The following is a 14,349-nucleotide window of genomic DNA, read 5'->3' as shown; positions in this document are numbered from 1 at the left end:
GACCCGGAGGGCCTCTCCTTCCCATTGCTCATAAGAATTACTAGTTAGAGCCAGTCTGCAATCCCTGCACTTGGGAGGTGGAGGCAGGATGAGTTCAAGACTAGCCTCAGCCACACAGTGGGTTTGAGGACAGCTTGGCTTGCATAAGACCATGTTTTGAAGGAAACTTTCTCATTTGCTATTTGGGGAAACATGGACTGCTTTTGTAGTGCGTTCTTTTTAGCACTACATGTGGTAGGGAGTGTACCTGACATCACATCTATTTAGTTAACACTGTTTTTCAACTCTGCCTGTAAAGGGCGCCATTGTCTCCCTTTGTCAAATCCCATCTCCTTCACTACCTGGGGTGAGGTGGATGAGAGCTTTGATCATATTCTGCCTGGCACCCACAATAGTCTTCAGATCTAAGTGTAACTTAAAACTGAAAACCCAGGCTTAGGAAAGGGTGAACGAGGATGATGGTGGTGCCCACCTTTAATCCCAGCACTCAGGAGACAGAGGCAGGTGCATCTCTGTGAGTTCAAGGCCAGCCTGTCCTACAGAGCTAGTTCCAGGACAGCCAAGGCTATTACACAGTGAAAGTGAAACCCTGTCTTGAAGAAAAAAAAAAAAAGAGGTGGGCATGTCTGCCAAATTTTTACTTCCTTCAAATCAAAACAGGAACACTCCCTTGCCTGAACTCTCATTTCCTTGGCAGAGCTAAAACATATAACCTTCCTGGCATGTCAGCACCATCCCCACACACCATGAGCCCTACCTGAACCAGCTGGGTGCAGTACTGCAGATGTTTGACAATGGTGATGTCCAGGCTCTCATTTCCTGTGGTCAGTGGGAGCGGGCTTCCTGCCACACTGGTCCCTACGCCTGTGTCTTCAGTCAGAGCTTCGCTAAGGTGGCCCCTGGCTTCCGGGTGAACTGACCTGTAACTGTGAAGCAGAAAAGTGGGTGAAACTTGAGCTTTTTCTTTCTGTGCACAAACCACAGGCCAAGTTTACATGGTCCCCACTGAAAGCAGCCCTTCTCCGGCTTGCTCTCAAAGGCAGAGACACCTTTTGAGAACAACTTATTTCAGCTACATTGCCAATCTGCCAGGTATCAAAAGACCATGCAAACACAGGCTGCTGTTTGCTTTGCGAGCACAATGAGGGCTTTGTGAAGCAGTTTCCCCGAGAAGTCTTTGAACCATGCCCTCATTCTGCACTTGCTTCCCTTGCCCGCTCTGTGGCCGGGGGTCTGCCAGCTTCTCTGGGATCCAACAGTCCTGTGTTTGTGGTTTCCTATGAGTGATTCCATTTAAGAGTGATCTTGCAGCCCTTGCCCTGGCCTCATGCCAATTACCACTTGAAGACAAGAAGAAAGAAGCTCCTAGGAGCAGACACAGTGCTGCGCACAGTTAGACTCTAGAAGAGGAGTCTGGCTACGCAGTTCTCAGCTCAGTCTTGTTTCTCATGCTCTCTAAAGCCCGCTGTCACACTGTCTAAGGTTAGATCATCATGGACACACTAAAAAGTTCGATTTCATGTGTTATCTAAGTTTCATCCTTCCCTTCTCTTTTGAGACAAAGTCTCACATAGCCCTGACTTGCCACGTAGCTGAGGCTGGCCTTGCGTTCCTGAGTTCCTGTCTCTACCTCCTAAGTGCTGGGATTACAGGTAGATTTCACTATGGCAGTTTATTCTTTTTTCAATTGACATACGTTTTATTTATTTTATGGGTTATTTATTTATTTATTTTTAGTTTTTCAAGACAAGGTTTCATTGTGTAACCCTGGCTGTCCTGGATCTTATTCTATAGACCAGACTGGCCTCAAACTCACAGAGACCAACCTGCCTCTGACTCCCAAATGCTGGGATTAAAGGTGTGTGCCACCATGGCTGGCCATAGTTTATGGTTTATGAGTTTACATGTAAGTCTTATATTTATCTAGGTTATTTTATTATTTTATGATCTGAGCATATAGAACTTTCTTTTTAAAAATGAATTTTTAAGAAACATAACCTTCAATATAAGGGTCCTTGTAAATCAAAACCATTATACACCAAAATTAACCAGACCCAAAGTCTATGCATCTCAGTGAACTTCTATAGCATTCTGAGGCTGTGGAGTTTTACACTTTACACTATTAAATACATTTTTACTATTGAATATATTTTTATGCACTTATCCCCTCCCAAACTGAAAAATCTAAGAGAGTTAGAACAAGAAACACCTGCTGCTTTATTTGTTCTATCAAAGAATTGGAACCAAACTAGTTGCTCATCAATAGATGAATGGATAATACAAATTTTATATACATATATATTTGAAATATGTATAAATTTGATATATACTATTCAGCTCTAAAGAAAATCACAGTAAAACAAATATACTTAGGATGTACAATACTAGGTAAGGTCACACAATCTCAGAAAGAAAACAAACCACATGTTCTTCCTCATATGTAGGACCTAGCTAATAATATACATGTTCGTAAGCAAATACACATGTGAATATCATATAAAATGCAGAAAAAAGAAGAAGAAAGGATAAATATTAGGGCACAAAGAGGGACTGAATGAAGGTGGTGGACACAAGTTATAATGGAGGACTTAAAGCTAATTGCTTTTTTAGTCCTGAAAGTGACTTCCTGGGATGCTGTTGAAACAATCCATCCTGGCTGAGGGAATGAAACTACTACTTTTTATCTGTCTTTTCAATGTATACTTAAAAAATATTATGATGGTAATGTTGTAGACATTGTAATTTATAGTATGTTCTAACATTCAAAAGGATGGAACATTTCCCATTTGGAAAAGGAACTTATTTTTATACTTTATGATCATTTAGTATGCCTCTTCTATCAACTGATTCTGCTGGAACAAAAAGATTGCTTATTGCCATTTTGTGTTTATGACAGGGGCACATGTGCTGTGGTGTGCACTTGGAGGTCAAACAACAACTTTGTGTAGTTGAATCTGTCCATCCACATTTGGGTGCCGGGGATCCAACTCCATCTGCCAGACTTGTGCAGCAGGAACTTCACCCACTGAGATATCTTGCTGGTGTCTGCTGAAGTTTTGATGGGCATCATGTGAGCCTCAGAAAGACCCAGAATCTTCATAATAGTTAACCATCCTTTTCATAATTGTGTCACAATTTAGCATTTAAATTATTTGCATATTTTGGTCTATTTCTTTAGATTACCATATAAAGAAACAGGTTTACCTTGTCATCTCCATATCTGTGGGCCATTATACATTGTTTTCATTCATTCCATTTCCCTCCCCTGTATACCCTAATTTTATTTCTTTATATGCTCAGGTGGGATGGGATAATTGTGTCGTTTCATACATGGAAGGCCTGAGCAGCAGGGATGCTAACAAGAGTCCCGGTGCACACAGGCACACAGTGGCAGAGCTTTTGACTTTCCACCTCTTGCTCTGCACTGTCCACAAACGTAACACTGCACAGAGAACTTAGGAGCTTTGAGTGCTTGCCTCTGTTCACAGTTTCCACATAAGAACCATGCTCAGCTTGCATCCTGGCAGTTGGCACATATATAAAACATGTACACAACTCACACACGTGTTTGTGCACATACATGCACATACACTCTCAAGTCACACACTACACAGACACAGACAGTTCATATATACACATTCACATACACTTCCATACATAAGTGTATGCATGTACTTGCATACACTCTAATGGATGTGCACACATTACATATATCTCTTCCTATTGCTCCTGGTAACATACAGCAAGACCTGTTTGATTAGACAGATTTAAAATCAGTGTTCTGTAGAATGACAAAGGAGGTGGTATATTTGTTAAAATGTTGCAGTTTAGAGTTTTTACCTCATCTTTGTACACAACAGCAAAAGCTAACAGGTATATAGAAAAGTTTAAGTGAAGAAATATTTTGTAAATTCAGTCAAGCCAAAGAAATGAAGAACTATAAATTAGATATTACAATCTCTACATTTCATTTCCTTTTATTCCCAGTCTGCTCAAGGAATACATTTTTGTTCATATATATATATATATATATATATATATATATATATATATATATGGTCTTATTTTGGAAAAGGAAACCTATTAGCAACAATAGAAACCCCAAAAAATAGCACTTCATTGACAGCTCTGTAAGGTTGGACCCCCAAATTTGTTGTAACTTGAAAACCTACTTGTGTCACCTATGTTGTACCAAAGATAAAGCCAGAGGAGACCACCCCTTCCTTTGTTACGGGTTGGTGGATTCTTTCCTAGCAGGTGAATACTGGCCATTAAGTTTCTTTTGAAATCACAAAGTGGGCCTAGGATCTGGCTCTAAGAATACTGGCTTGGCTGTAGGAGGACACCTGATGGAGAAGGTGACGCATTTTCTGCCTGGAGGAACACAGATCTAATGGAGCGCCAACCATCCATCTTTACATTATCGGGGAACTCAGGCCGGGCTTTGGGAAGCACACCAGTGATTTCAACCTCATGCAGAGATGAGTTGAAAGGAGAGAGAGAAGGGCGCTGAGAAAACAGCTCAGCAAACTGAGGCATTGCAAGTATGAGGCACCGCAGGGATGGAGGGTCCAAGTCTGGCACCACTTGGCTTGGCTGATTTAGAATGTCCTGCATGTGGTCATTCTACACCTGCATGTGTAGGCCCCTCACCCTACACCACACATGCCGTGTACACAAACTAACACTGTTGCTTCCCCTTCTTTTTATTTATTTACTTATTTATTTGTTTGTTTGTTTATTTTTTGTTGCTTCCCCTTCTAAGAAATAAAAGGGACTTGTGTTCCCTATGCACCCTCCAACTGGTCAGCAATATTCAGAAGCTGTACTTGACAATAAAAAGAAACCGAAAGTCAAGTCATCCTGCAGGTGTGCCTAACCTTTTGACATTTTGGCACAGTATTGGCATCTACAAAAGTCCATCCCCAAGAACCATGAAATCTAGATACTAACAAAAGTCACAAAATAATGCCATAATATCTTAAGTAAGGTTTTGCTTTTTCGAGACAGGGTTTCTCTGCATAGCTTTGGAGCCTGTCCCGGAACTCACTCTGTAGACCAGGCTGGTTGAGATTCACCTGCCTCTGCTTCCTGAGTGTTGGGATTTAAGGTGTGCGTCACCACACCCAGCGTCTTTGTGTTGGGCTGCACTCATGGCTGTCCTGGGCCACCTGTGGCTGCATGTGGCCTGTTAAGGTTGGACATGACATCAAAGATTGTGCATTCTGGAGCTGTGTACCCGGTGGTCCCTGAAGTAACAAGGGGTGACTGTACCGGCTGTGACGGAGAAATACCAGCATTGTCTGTCTCTACACTCACCCCGTTTTCTCAGTTTCAGTGTCTGAGAACACAGAGTCCGCTCCTCCTCCTCCTCGGCAGGCCTCATCCCCGTCCTCTTCCTCTTCATCAAAGTCAGAGGTGTTGAGGAAATCAAAGCTTTCTAACGCACTCTCAACCGTCAGACTTAAGCTGGAGGATCGGCTGCGGCTGCCTGCCGGCTTGCACTGCAAAGGCAGAAGGTACCAAGGAGACCATCAACACACCAGGGGGACAGGCAGGACTCGTGGCACCCATGGGAAACGTGACACTTTCTTACATTTTTCCAAGCCTTTATTTTTGGTTGGCATTTAAAGTCTTCATCTTGAGCAAAAGAAATACAACCACAGAGAAAATGGCACAACAGTTGTGATTTGGTCTAAAAGAACCCAGAGGGAAGTACACAGGAAGATTAGGAGAGATACGACTGGAGGTAAGTCAGTCACTGGGGGTCGCTGGGGGTCACTGGGCGTCATTGAGTGGCTGGCAGATCTACTTCTGTTGGAGTTGTATTACTACAATAACAACTCTAAAAACTGACAACCTGAAGGTCTTGGGAAGCAGAAGTGATGTATTCTTTTGGTGTAGTGCTCATGACCAAACAGAACAGAATGGGCAAGCCTGGCACCATAGTGTTTATCTGCAGCCCCAGGCACGCAGGAGGCTGAGCCGAGAGCACCAGTTGAGCTCATGCATTCAAGACCAGCCTCAATATAGTGAGACTATCCCAAAACATTGTTTTTTAAATCAGCCCAGCAGACAAATTTTAAAAGTCACCGAATCATTGCTGACTGTTAACAGGAACTGGTCTCTACTGCCGAGTGACAGTCTGGAGTGCAGAGTGTCATGTCTGGAGCTCTGTGTCTAAAGTGTGCTGTAAAGAATTGACAACATGAACTCCAGAAAAGGAAACTGCTCAAATACACTTGCCCCAGGATGACTAGGAAGGGAGCCCTGCATCACCATGTTCCATTCAAATGCACTGAACACAAAGCAAATGAGTGACTTGGGCATGATGGGAAAATAACCCTGAGTCCCTTGGACAACTGTCTCGAAGGGAACAAGTCCCATCACCCCTCTGTCCAGGCCCTGGATTGTGGGGATAAGTTCCTTCTACAGCAGGTTGCAGGACACAGACCGAAGCATGGCTGCCTGGCAATGCCAGTGTCTGTGGCCTGGAGTCAGAGAGAAGCATATCCGCATATTCAAGAGGACTTGAGGTGGGTTGAACAGGACAAGGCCTGCAAAGAAGATGCACTAAATTTCCTCTGTCCGTCTAGGAGGGTCCCCTTGCTGATTCTTAGCACAAGGTAGGAAGGGCCTTGCGGGACTCTGTCTCAGATACTTGGGATGGCACAGAAGCACATGGGAAATGTCTTTCAGTCTTTTAAATCACGGTTGTCTCATTCACCTCAGTGATCTCCATCCGGGAAGCAGCATCATTGAGTCTCTGATCCTCAAGATGTTTAGTATCCTAGGAATGTGAAGGAGGAAGAAAAAGAGAGCTTTGTCTGGCGGAAGCCACTAGCCCCAAACCTAAGCTCCCAACAATACTGATGCTGTGATCTCAGGGAGAAAAGGGGAAGGAACCGCTGTGGACTTGGGCCGTCTTTTGAGTCTTCTTTCCTAAGCCAGCTATCTGTGTAGGAAGATGATGGCTTCAAATATTGGGCACAGCAAAAAGATAAGTGGGTGAAGGTCACTAGACAATATTGGGACAGTACTGGACAAGAGCAGGCGGAGCCAGAAAGGATTCTGAGATCACCAAGGTTTTATAAGATGGACAGCTAATAAGCCCAGTGTATCCTGATGAGCAGAGTCCCAGCAGTGCCTAAGACTGGGGCTGTTGAACCCTCACCCCTCTCACTGAAGATTAAACCCCATCACTGTCTTTCTTCAAGGCACCTTCTTTATTGGGACCAGTGTGCATCTCAGCTCCTTGAAATGAGCACCTCTTATTACATGGCAAAGCTGGACAGTCATGCAGATGAGATGTAAGGTGGAGTACCATCCTCCAAGCTTGAGCTCAGAGTGCATATTTTTGAGATGTGTCCTACAGTGTGCAGATTCTACATGCCCTTCTCTGTTTCTTAGAGGTTCTTTCTATAATGGAACTGCAGTGAAACTCAGAGGACCTGGAGTGTCAGACATCAATTATTATTTGCCTCAGGCACAAATCTTGTCTGGAGTTAGGTCGGTATAAGCAAATGGAAAGAAAGAAGATGGTGAGGAAGTCTTGAACTGTAGCTCCTGATGTCATTGCAAAGGCCACATAAAACCATCTTACAGAGGGACAAGGGGGCCTCTTATCGGACGGCTTTCATCTTGCTGCAGTAAAATTCTATTTGTTTATTTTATTCCTTGTGGAATCCTACTTGACAATATAATCAGAGCAGAGAAACAAAGGTTAAACACGTGGCCATGTAGTTTTGTCTTCCTATGCTGCATTTAAAAAGAATTCTACCTGTATGTCAGGTACAGATAAAGAGTTCTGATGCAGCTGTGGTGACATCATCATTAAGATATCCTGTTTAAGGGGCTATCGCCCCCCCCCCCTTGCCTTCACACCTCGACCCTGTTTGAGCATCAGGGACAATGACAATGTCTCTGTTGGAATTTGTAGTTCTCTAGATTCTAGTTATATGAGCAAAGGGGAATTGTTACTGAGTCCTTTCAGATCTCAGCTTGCTAGTTTGGGTAAATTCAGATGGGATGACCCTCAGCAAGTGTCACTGTGACAATGTGAGAAGAGAGAGTGGCTCCACACATTGGGGCTAACCTTCCCAACTTCCCTGGTATCCTTAGAAAGACCCCAACCGGTAGCATCTTTGAGACCATTATGAACAAACACCACTATTTCACACTTGGACTTGATAGGCTTGTGGAGGCAGTAGAGAGTATGTGTGTACATGTACGTGAGGGTATGCATATGTAGGACAGAGATCAGCCTCTGGTGTTCTTGAGGTGCCATCTTGTTTTGAGTCAGGGTTTCTGTCTGGCATGGAGCTCACTGAGTAGACTAGATGGCTGAATGGCAAATTGCAAGGGTCCATCTGCTTCTGGAATTGCTGGGATTTCAAGCCATGCTCAGCTTTTTCTATGTGGGTTCAGGCCCCCCTGCTTTCATGGCAAACTCTTCACTGTTGGGGTCCAGGCTGATCCAAGGCTTTCTCTGAGGCCCTGATGTATGGAGAAGAAATATAGCTCCCTGTCTAAAATGAGGAATATGCTTGGTGAGGCCAGTGGTGGCCTGGGGCCTGAGCCTTGGAGGAAGTGTGGCTTCAGATTCTGAGAAGCCAACACTTCGCCACTAAAGGGTTATGGTTACTAGTCCCAAGGCCACTACGTGCCCATGTGTGATGCACTTGAGACACACTGTGGGCAACATTGCTTTAATAACTTTCTGAAGACTTCATCTCTCTGTATTACAGTTTTCTGCTGACTCTGTCCCATTTTCACTGAATCTTATATATGAGATGCTGTACTTCTTAATAATACTTGCTTAGCATAAGGACTTCTGACCCCAACTTCTCCTATCCTTTTTACCCCCTGGTCCCCAGGTCCTTCCTCTCAGGAACCTGACTTATCTAAAGAAGGACCTGTTGGTCCAGGCTACTTGGTCTATGCCATCTTCCTGCTCCTAGACCTTTTATAGAGTTCTTAAAACAACTCCTAATTAAGTTAGCTAAGCTGATTTGTTGTTAGGAAAATAAAAATGGATAGATGTGAGAGAAATTAAAAAAAAATCACCCCCACTTGTGTAGCAGTTACACATCCGTCCCGTGACAGGACAAGATTTGCTATTGTAAATACAGTGTTGACTTATGATGCCTTTTCCCAAACCGAGTCAGATTTTCCAGAAAGGTACTTACTTTGAGGACATCATCCAAGTGCGTGACTTCTTGGTTCAGATCCTGGAACTCTTTGAACTGCTCCTTGTGTGGATCTAATGCAAGGAAGAGTCCATTGAAGGCATCTTCCAGGCTGCCGTCAAGAAAGGAGCGGCCAGCCTCAGATTCGCTACCAACAGAGCCTTCAAAGCAAAGCTTCTCCGTGGCTATGGGCACCTCGGCTGAGGTGAGCCTCTTCACTAGCTGTTTGGTGATGTTTCCTTCAAACGTGTCCAGCTCCACGGGCTTGAGCTCAGAGGCCTCATCCGATTCCTGCAGGAGCGCCTCGGCAACACTCTTCTCTAGGAACAGGCTCTCTGCCCTGGGCCCTGCTGCCACAGCAGGCTTCGGGGCCTCTTCTGTGTCACTCTTTGTGAGGGACTTTGGCTCGTGGTCCTCACCCAGGGAATTCCTGGAAGATGCTGAGCCGCTGTCCTCTGTACCCTCATTCTGTGAGGACAGGCTGCCATGGGCGAGCTCGGCAGGGGTGATGGTAATCTCTGGGTGGGCTGAGTGTGAACTGGACGGCGAGGTGGCTGAACTGGAGGTGAAGACGCAGTCTCCGTCCTGCAGGTCACTAAAGCTGAGGGACAGTGGCCTTTTCTCCTCTGCCGCCTGCCCACTCTCAAAAATGTCATCTGGCAGATTTGACTGTAGAGAAAGATATGACATGATATGTTTGGCAGGATTCATCTCCTGACAAGAGAGGAGGCAAATAAGATGACAACTCTTTAACGCTGGAGATTGATTTGATATGTGTGTGCATGCAGGCAAAGGAAAACACACCATTAAAAACTGTTTCCCATGTTGGATCTAGGTGGAAGCTCATGGTGCTATTCTTAGGTCTTACATTTTTTTGGATGCACTCTGAGGGTTAGTGGGGATGTTGCTTTTTTTTTTTTTTATAAAATCCAGGATCTCACAGTACTCAGCAGCCATCATTATGAATAGTACTACACATCTTTTTAATTATTATTAGAGAGAGAGTGTGTGTGAGAGTATGTGTGTGTGAGAGTGTGTGTGTATGTGTGTGAGTGTGTGTGTGTGAGAGAGAGAGTGTTAAGGGACAATTTTGTGGAGTTAGCTCTCTCATTTCACCAGTGACTGACCTAAGGTTGTCAACTTGTGTGACGAAGCACTTTTACCCACTGAGCTCCTCACTGGCTCCTCAGATTGAACTTTCAATGAACAGCTATTCCTCTCTGTATCCATTGACTCTAAACCTGCAGAGTGAAGCAACCGCAGAAGACACGCACACACCTTTCCTTGCCATTACTCACTACAGTAGGATAACTCTCTCCCCATCAGTTACACTGTGTTAGGAGTCATGTGTTAGCTCATAAGGAGATGATATGAAGTCCAAGGGGTTACAGAGGGTCTGTGTGATCACTACGGCCTGGAGAAACTAACGTAGGACAGAGGCTGTCCTCCTCCGAGCCCTGGAGAAAGAGGTCCTGTGCACTTCTTCCTCCTCTCTAGGCTGAGCTCCTCCCCCTACTTCCATGTTCTGTTACCCCTTACATCTTTAGTAAAGGGAAGAGGGAAAGTTTGGGGAACAGATAGGTGAAGAATCAGAATCCTAACTGCTGGGCCTTCACTGAAAACCTCTTAGGCTCCCTATTGAATACTCATGTTCTCCAAGAGCGCTGTGCAGGCTTGGAGAACTTCTGTGCACACACACACACCCCTCTTGACTGCATCAGGAGTGGAGCTGCTGGCTATAGCATAGGCTGGGTAGCCAAGGACAATTTACACTTATTTAAGTGGCACATACTGAGTTGTACTAAGTTCAGATGCCCTACTCACAGGGACTTATGGTTTATGAAGGACACACACCTATCAGCAGGCACCCCACAGGAAGGAGTTCAAAGTGGAGTACTAGGGCCTCGTGGCTCTAAAAGTGGCAGGGGGATTTGCATACAGCCAAACTTTCCGTTTCTACTGTCTACTTCATGACTTTGCAAACTACTCACACTATTCTGAAGGAAATTCACTGGGTTGTGCAACTGCATAAACCATTCCCTGTGCTTCCCAGGGCTGCTCACCCCCTCAAAACAGCTTGGTTTTTATGGCGCCAATCACAATTCTCGAGGCACAGAGATTTAACCCTTCTTGAAGCTCGACCCACAAACAGCTACCATCTCATAACACTGTGTACTCTGGCCTCCAGGTATCATAGTCCTCATATATAGAGACACAGGATTCCTTTTTAGCTCTTGACTAGATTTATTTCTACCTTGGTTGACAAAAGGTGCATTGGAAAGTATGTCAGGAGATCAAGGTTCTAGCAAGGGAAAAGATGGTTCTGGAACCCAGCCATGGAGATTGTTGAGGCAGAAGATGGGAGAAGGAGATAGCTATGAGTTCTGGAAAGAATGTGGGGCATTTGAAGGGCTGTGGAATGTATCAGGAATAACAGAAGGGGCGGAGTGGAGAGGGAGAAACGGCTTTAGACAGTATGGTGGGCTGTGCACAGATGCAAAGGCTGTCCCAGGGATCTTTGTATTTTCACGAACGCTATAGGAAGTGATCCACTGCTTCCTGATCTTGCTTAAATTATACTGTTTCATTTCTACCAACTCTCCCATGATGGTTGACTGTCTCTGTCACCTTGAGTAAATGAAAATCACTGTGGGGATGGTATACCTATGAGAGTGTTTCCAGAAAGGTTAAACTGAGTCAGGAAGGCCCACCCTGAATGTGGCAGCATTCCATGGGACAGGGGCTCAGACTGAGTGAAAGGAGAAGGCGAGTGGGGCACCAGGGTTCATCTGTTTCAAACACAATGTGACCAGCTACATCATATGCCTGCCACCATGCCTTCTCCACAATGTACCTTGTACATCGGGGTCCCAATTCAATCTTCCTGCATTAAATTGCTTCTTGTCAGGTATTTTGTCATCATTCCTGTAATCCTCCAAGGTACATCACATGGGCATGAATATCTGTCACATTAATAGTTATATGTACAAGTGCATCTGCCTATTGGTTTTTGGTATGACTTTTACACATTTCCCATACAGTTTTCCTATTTTCCTCTGAAACTACATGAGCATTTACATTGTCCTTTTCACTTCATTTTTAGTTCAGTTAGCTTAATCTATTTTTGAGTCCTTGAATGCCAGCTCTTGGAAGTCTGATGCCAGTGGTAAGCCTTTGGAAACTGCAGTGTCTCCCTGCCCTCATAGGAACTCAGTCCTCGGTGCTCTCCTTCTAACCCCCTTGCCTCCACTTTCTGAGCGCTTGGATCACAGGTGTATCACCACATCTGGTCATGTGGCACTGCGTTTAGAATCCAGAACTCAAGCACTCTACCAACTGAGCCACATCCCCAGCCCCAATACTATTTGCTTGTTTTTAAAAGGGAAAAATCTTGTTACCATGGAGAAAAATCACAGCATAAAACCAGGACTTGTTGGAAAAGAAGGGCGACAGAGTTACATGCATGACCATGCTTCCCACCCCAAGGACTGGACAGCTATCATCACCCAGCAAGACAGATAAGACACGAGAGTCATGCTAGGCTGCATGCAGGGCTCCCTGAAGTCAAGCACACCACTCTAGGGGGCCCACACTCACATAGAATTCTAGCAGGGCCTTGGGGTTCAGGCTGAGGGAAGGCAGGTCACCGACAGAGTGGTTGTGGTGCAACGTGGCAAAGAAAGTGTCTCTCAAGGCACTCAGGACAGACAGCCGCAACCATCTCTTCAGAAGTCAGGGCGAGATGGGGAAGTTAGTGGAAAGAAGCAGGCTAACAGGTTTCCTTTGGTAGTTAGCAGGGCTTGATGACATTCACATACACTTAAAAAGATTAATGTCAAAGAATGCTTGGAAAATCTACATGCCATTTCCCAGTCAAAGGTAAAGCAGAGTGAGGGAGAGACAGGCAGAGGAAGCCAGCCCTGGACTCGAGGGCCAGTGTATCCCAGAACACGGCTGCCATCGTCACCACACAAGTAAAGTGACTTCTAGGAATTACCCTCCTTCTTTCCATGTGTTTATGTGTGTGGCACACATTCGCGTACTGACCTACGTGCATGTTTACACGCACAGGTGAGGAGTCCCAAGGTTGATATCAGGAATCTTTCTTGCTTGCCTTCTCAGCTTATTTCCCAAGGCAGGCTCTCTCAATCAAACCCAGAGCTCAAAGATATGGCTAGTCTCACAAGCCAGCCGTCTCTGGACATCCCCATCTCAGCTTTTCCAGGCTGGAATTATAGGTGGACCATCACACCTACCCGGCATTTATGTATGTTTTGGTGATCCAAACTCTAGTCCCCATACTTGCATAGCAAGCACATTAACTGTTGAGCCATTTCCCCTGTTCTTGAAAATCTCTGGCATGGGTGTCAAACATTTCAAATTCTACCGGAACTCCCAGCCTTATCATTTCTGTGCCAGAAATCACATTGAACTTACGAAGAAGGAGTGGTCTTTGAAGGTAGGGGTTTCTGGGGTGCCCTGGCTGTACATGGACATCCTCCGCTGGATAGCGGCTGTCTTGTTCCCAGGGCCCGATGATGGGGTTGTGTCCTCCACGTCAAAGGGACTGTAAAACAATAGGTTCTCAGGTCAGCATATCTATTAAAATCACCTGTCATCATGAGATGGTGGAAGACAGTTTCTCATTGTGACAACATATTCTTAGATCAGTGGGAACAGAGCTGGTTGGATCAAACTAGGATGCCAGAAAATATAAAGAAAAGAGAGAGTGTAGCAGTTTGGGTGGGCCACTGCTCCATGCTGATGCCATGGTTCACACACCAGCCCTGAACAGCTTTAGCCATCAGCACCTGCTTTTCTATGATGAACTTGAAAAAAGGAACTTACTACCAAGTGATTTCCAGGTTCAGTTTGATGGTACCAAGGTCATTGATGTCCACAGCCACCACCTGGGGTCGGGCTGCAAACAGCTCTTTGGTCTCACAGGTCACACTGCCCACCAGGATGTGAGTTGCTAGTCCTTTGAGTTCGGTGACCTGGTAGAGAAGGCGAGAGCAGAAGAGGAGGAATAGTCTGTTTTCATTCTCCCATAGTCAACTGATTACTTATTTCAGGAATACATCTGACAGGCGTTTTTTTAAAAACGAGACTTTGTTACAGTTACTTTGCCTCCTGTCGTTGAGAGCAGCTCAAGTTATCA

At 45.0% G+C, this 14,349-nt stretch overlaps 1 protein-coding gene across 5 annotated transcripts in view; it reads right to left on the bottom strand.

The window, feature by feature from the left end:
* Positions 1-14,349, bottom strand: part of Ripor2 (RHO family interacting cell polarization regulator 2) — a 110,805-nt gene that overhangs the window by 17,957 nt on the left and 78,499 nt on the right. For 2 of the 5 annotated variants that reach the window (XM_040755719.1, XM_040755720.1), the window contains exons 11-17: positions 14,037-14,185; positions 13,626-13,755; positions 12,786-12,911; positions 9,189-9,857; positions 6,728-6,790; positions 5,320-5,504; positions 758-926 (exon numbers count right to left, since the gene is read on the bottom strand). In XM_040755719.1, the coding sequence (XP_040611653.1) occupies positions 758-926; positions 5,320-5,504; positions 6,728-6,790; positions 9,189-9,857; positions 12,786-12,911; positions 13,626-13,755; positions 14,037-14,185 (1,491 nt within the window). The remainder of the gene's footprint in view (positions 1-757; positions 927-5,319; positions 5,505-6,727; positions 6,791-9,188; positions 9,858-12,785; positions 12,912-13,625; positions 13,756-14,036; positions 14,186-14,349) is intronic. The other 3 variants (XM_040755721.1, XM_040755722.1, XM_040755723.1) reach the window with 3 other exon arrangements.

Source organism: Mesocricetus auratus, unplaced genomic scaffold (assembly GCF_017639785.1).
Source record: "Mesocricetus auratus isolate SY011 unplaced genomic scaffold, BCM_Maur_2.0 Super-Scaffold_100013, whole genome shotgun sequence".
Classification (NCBI taxonomy): domain Eukaryota; kingdom Metazoa; phylum Chordata; class Mammalia; order Rodentia; family Cricetidae; genus Mesocricetus; species Mesocricetus auratus.
Note: the sequence above shows the minus strand (reverse complement) of the source record. Positions and strands in the feature narration are given on the sequence as shown.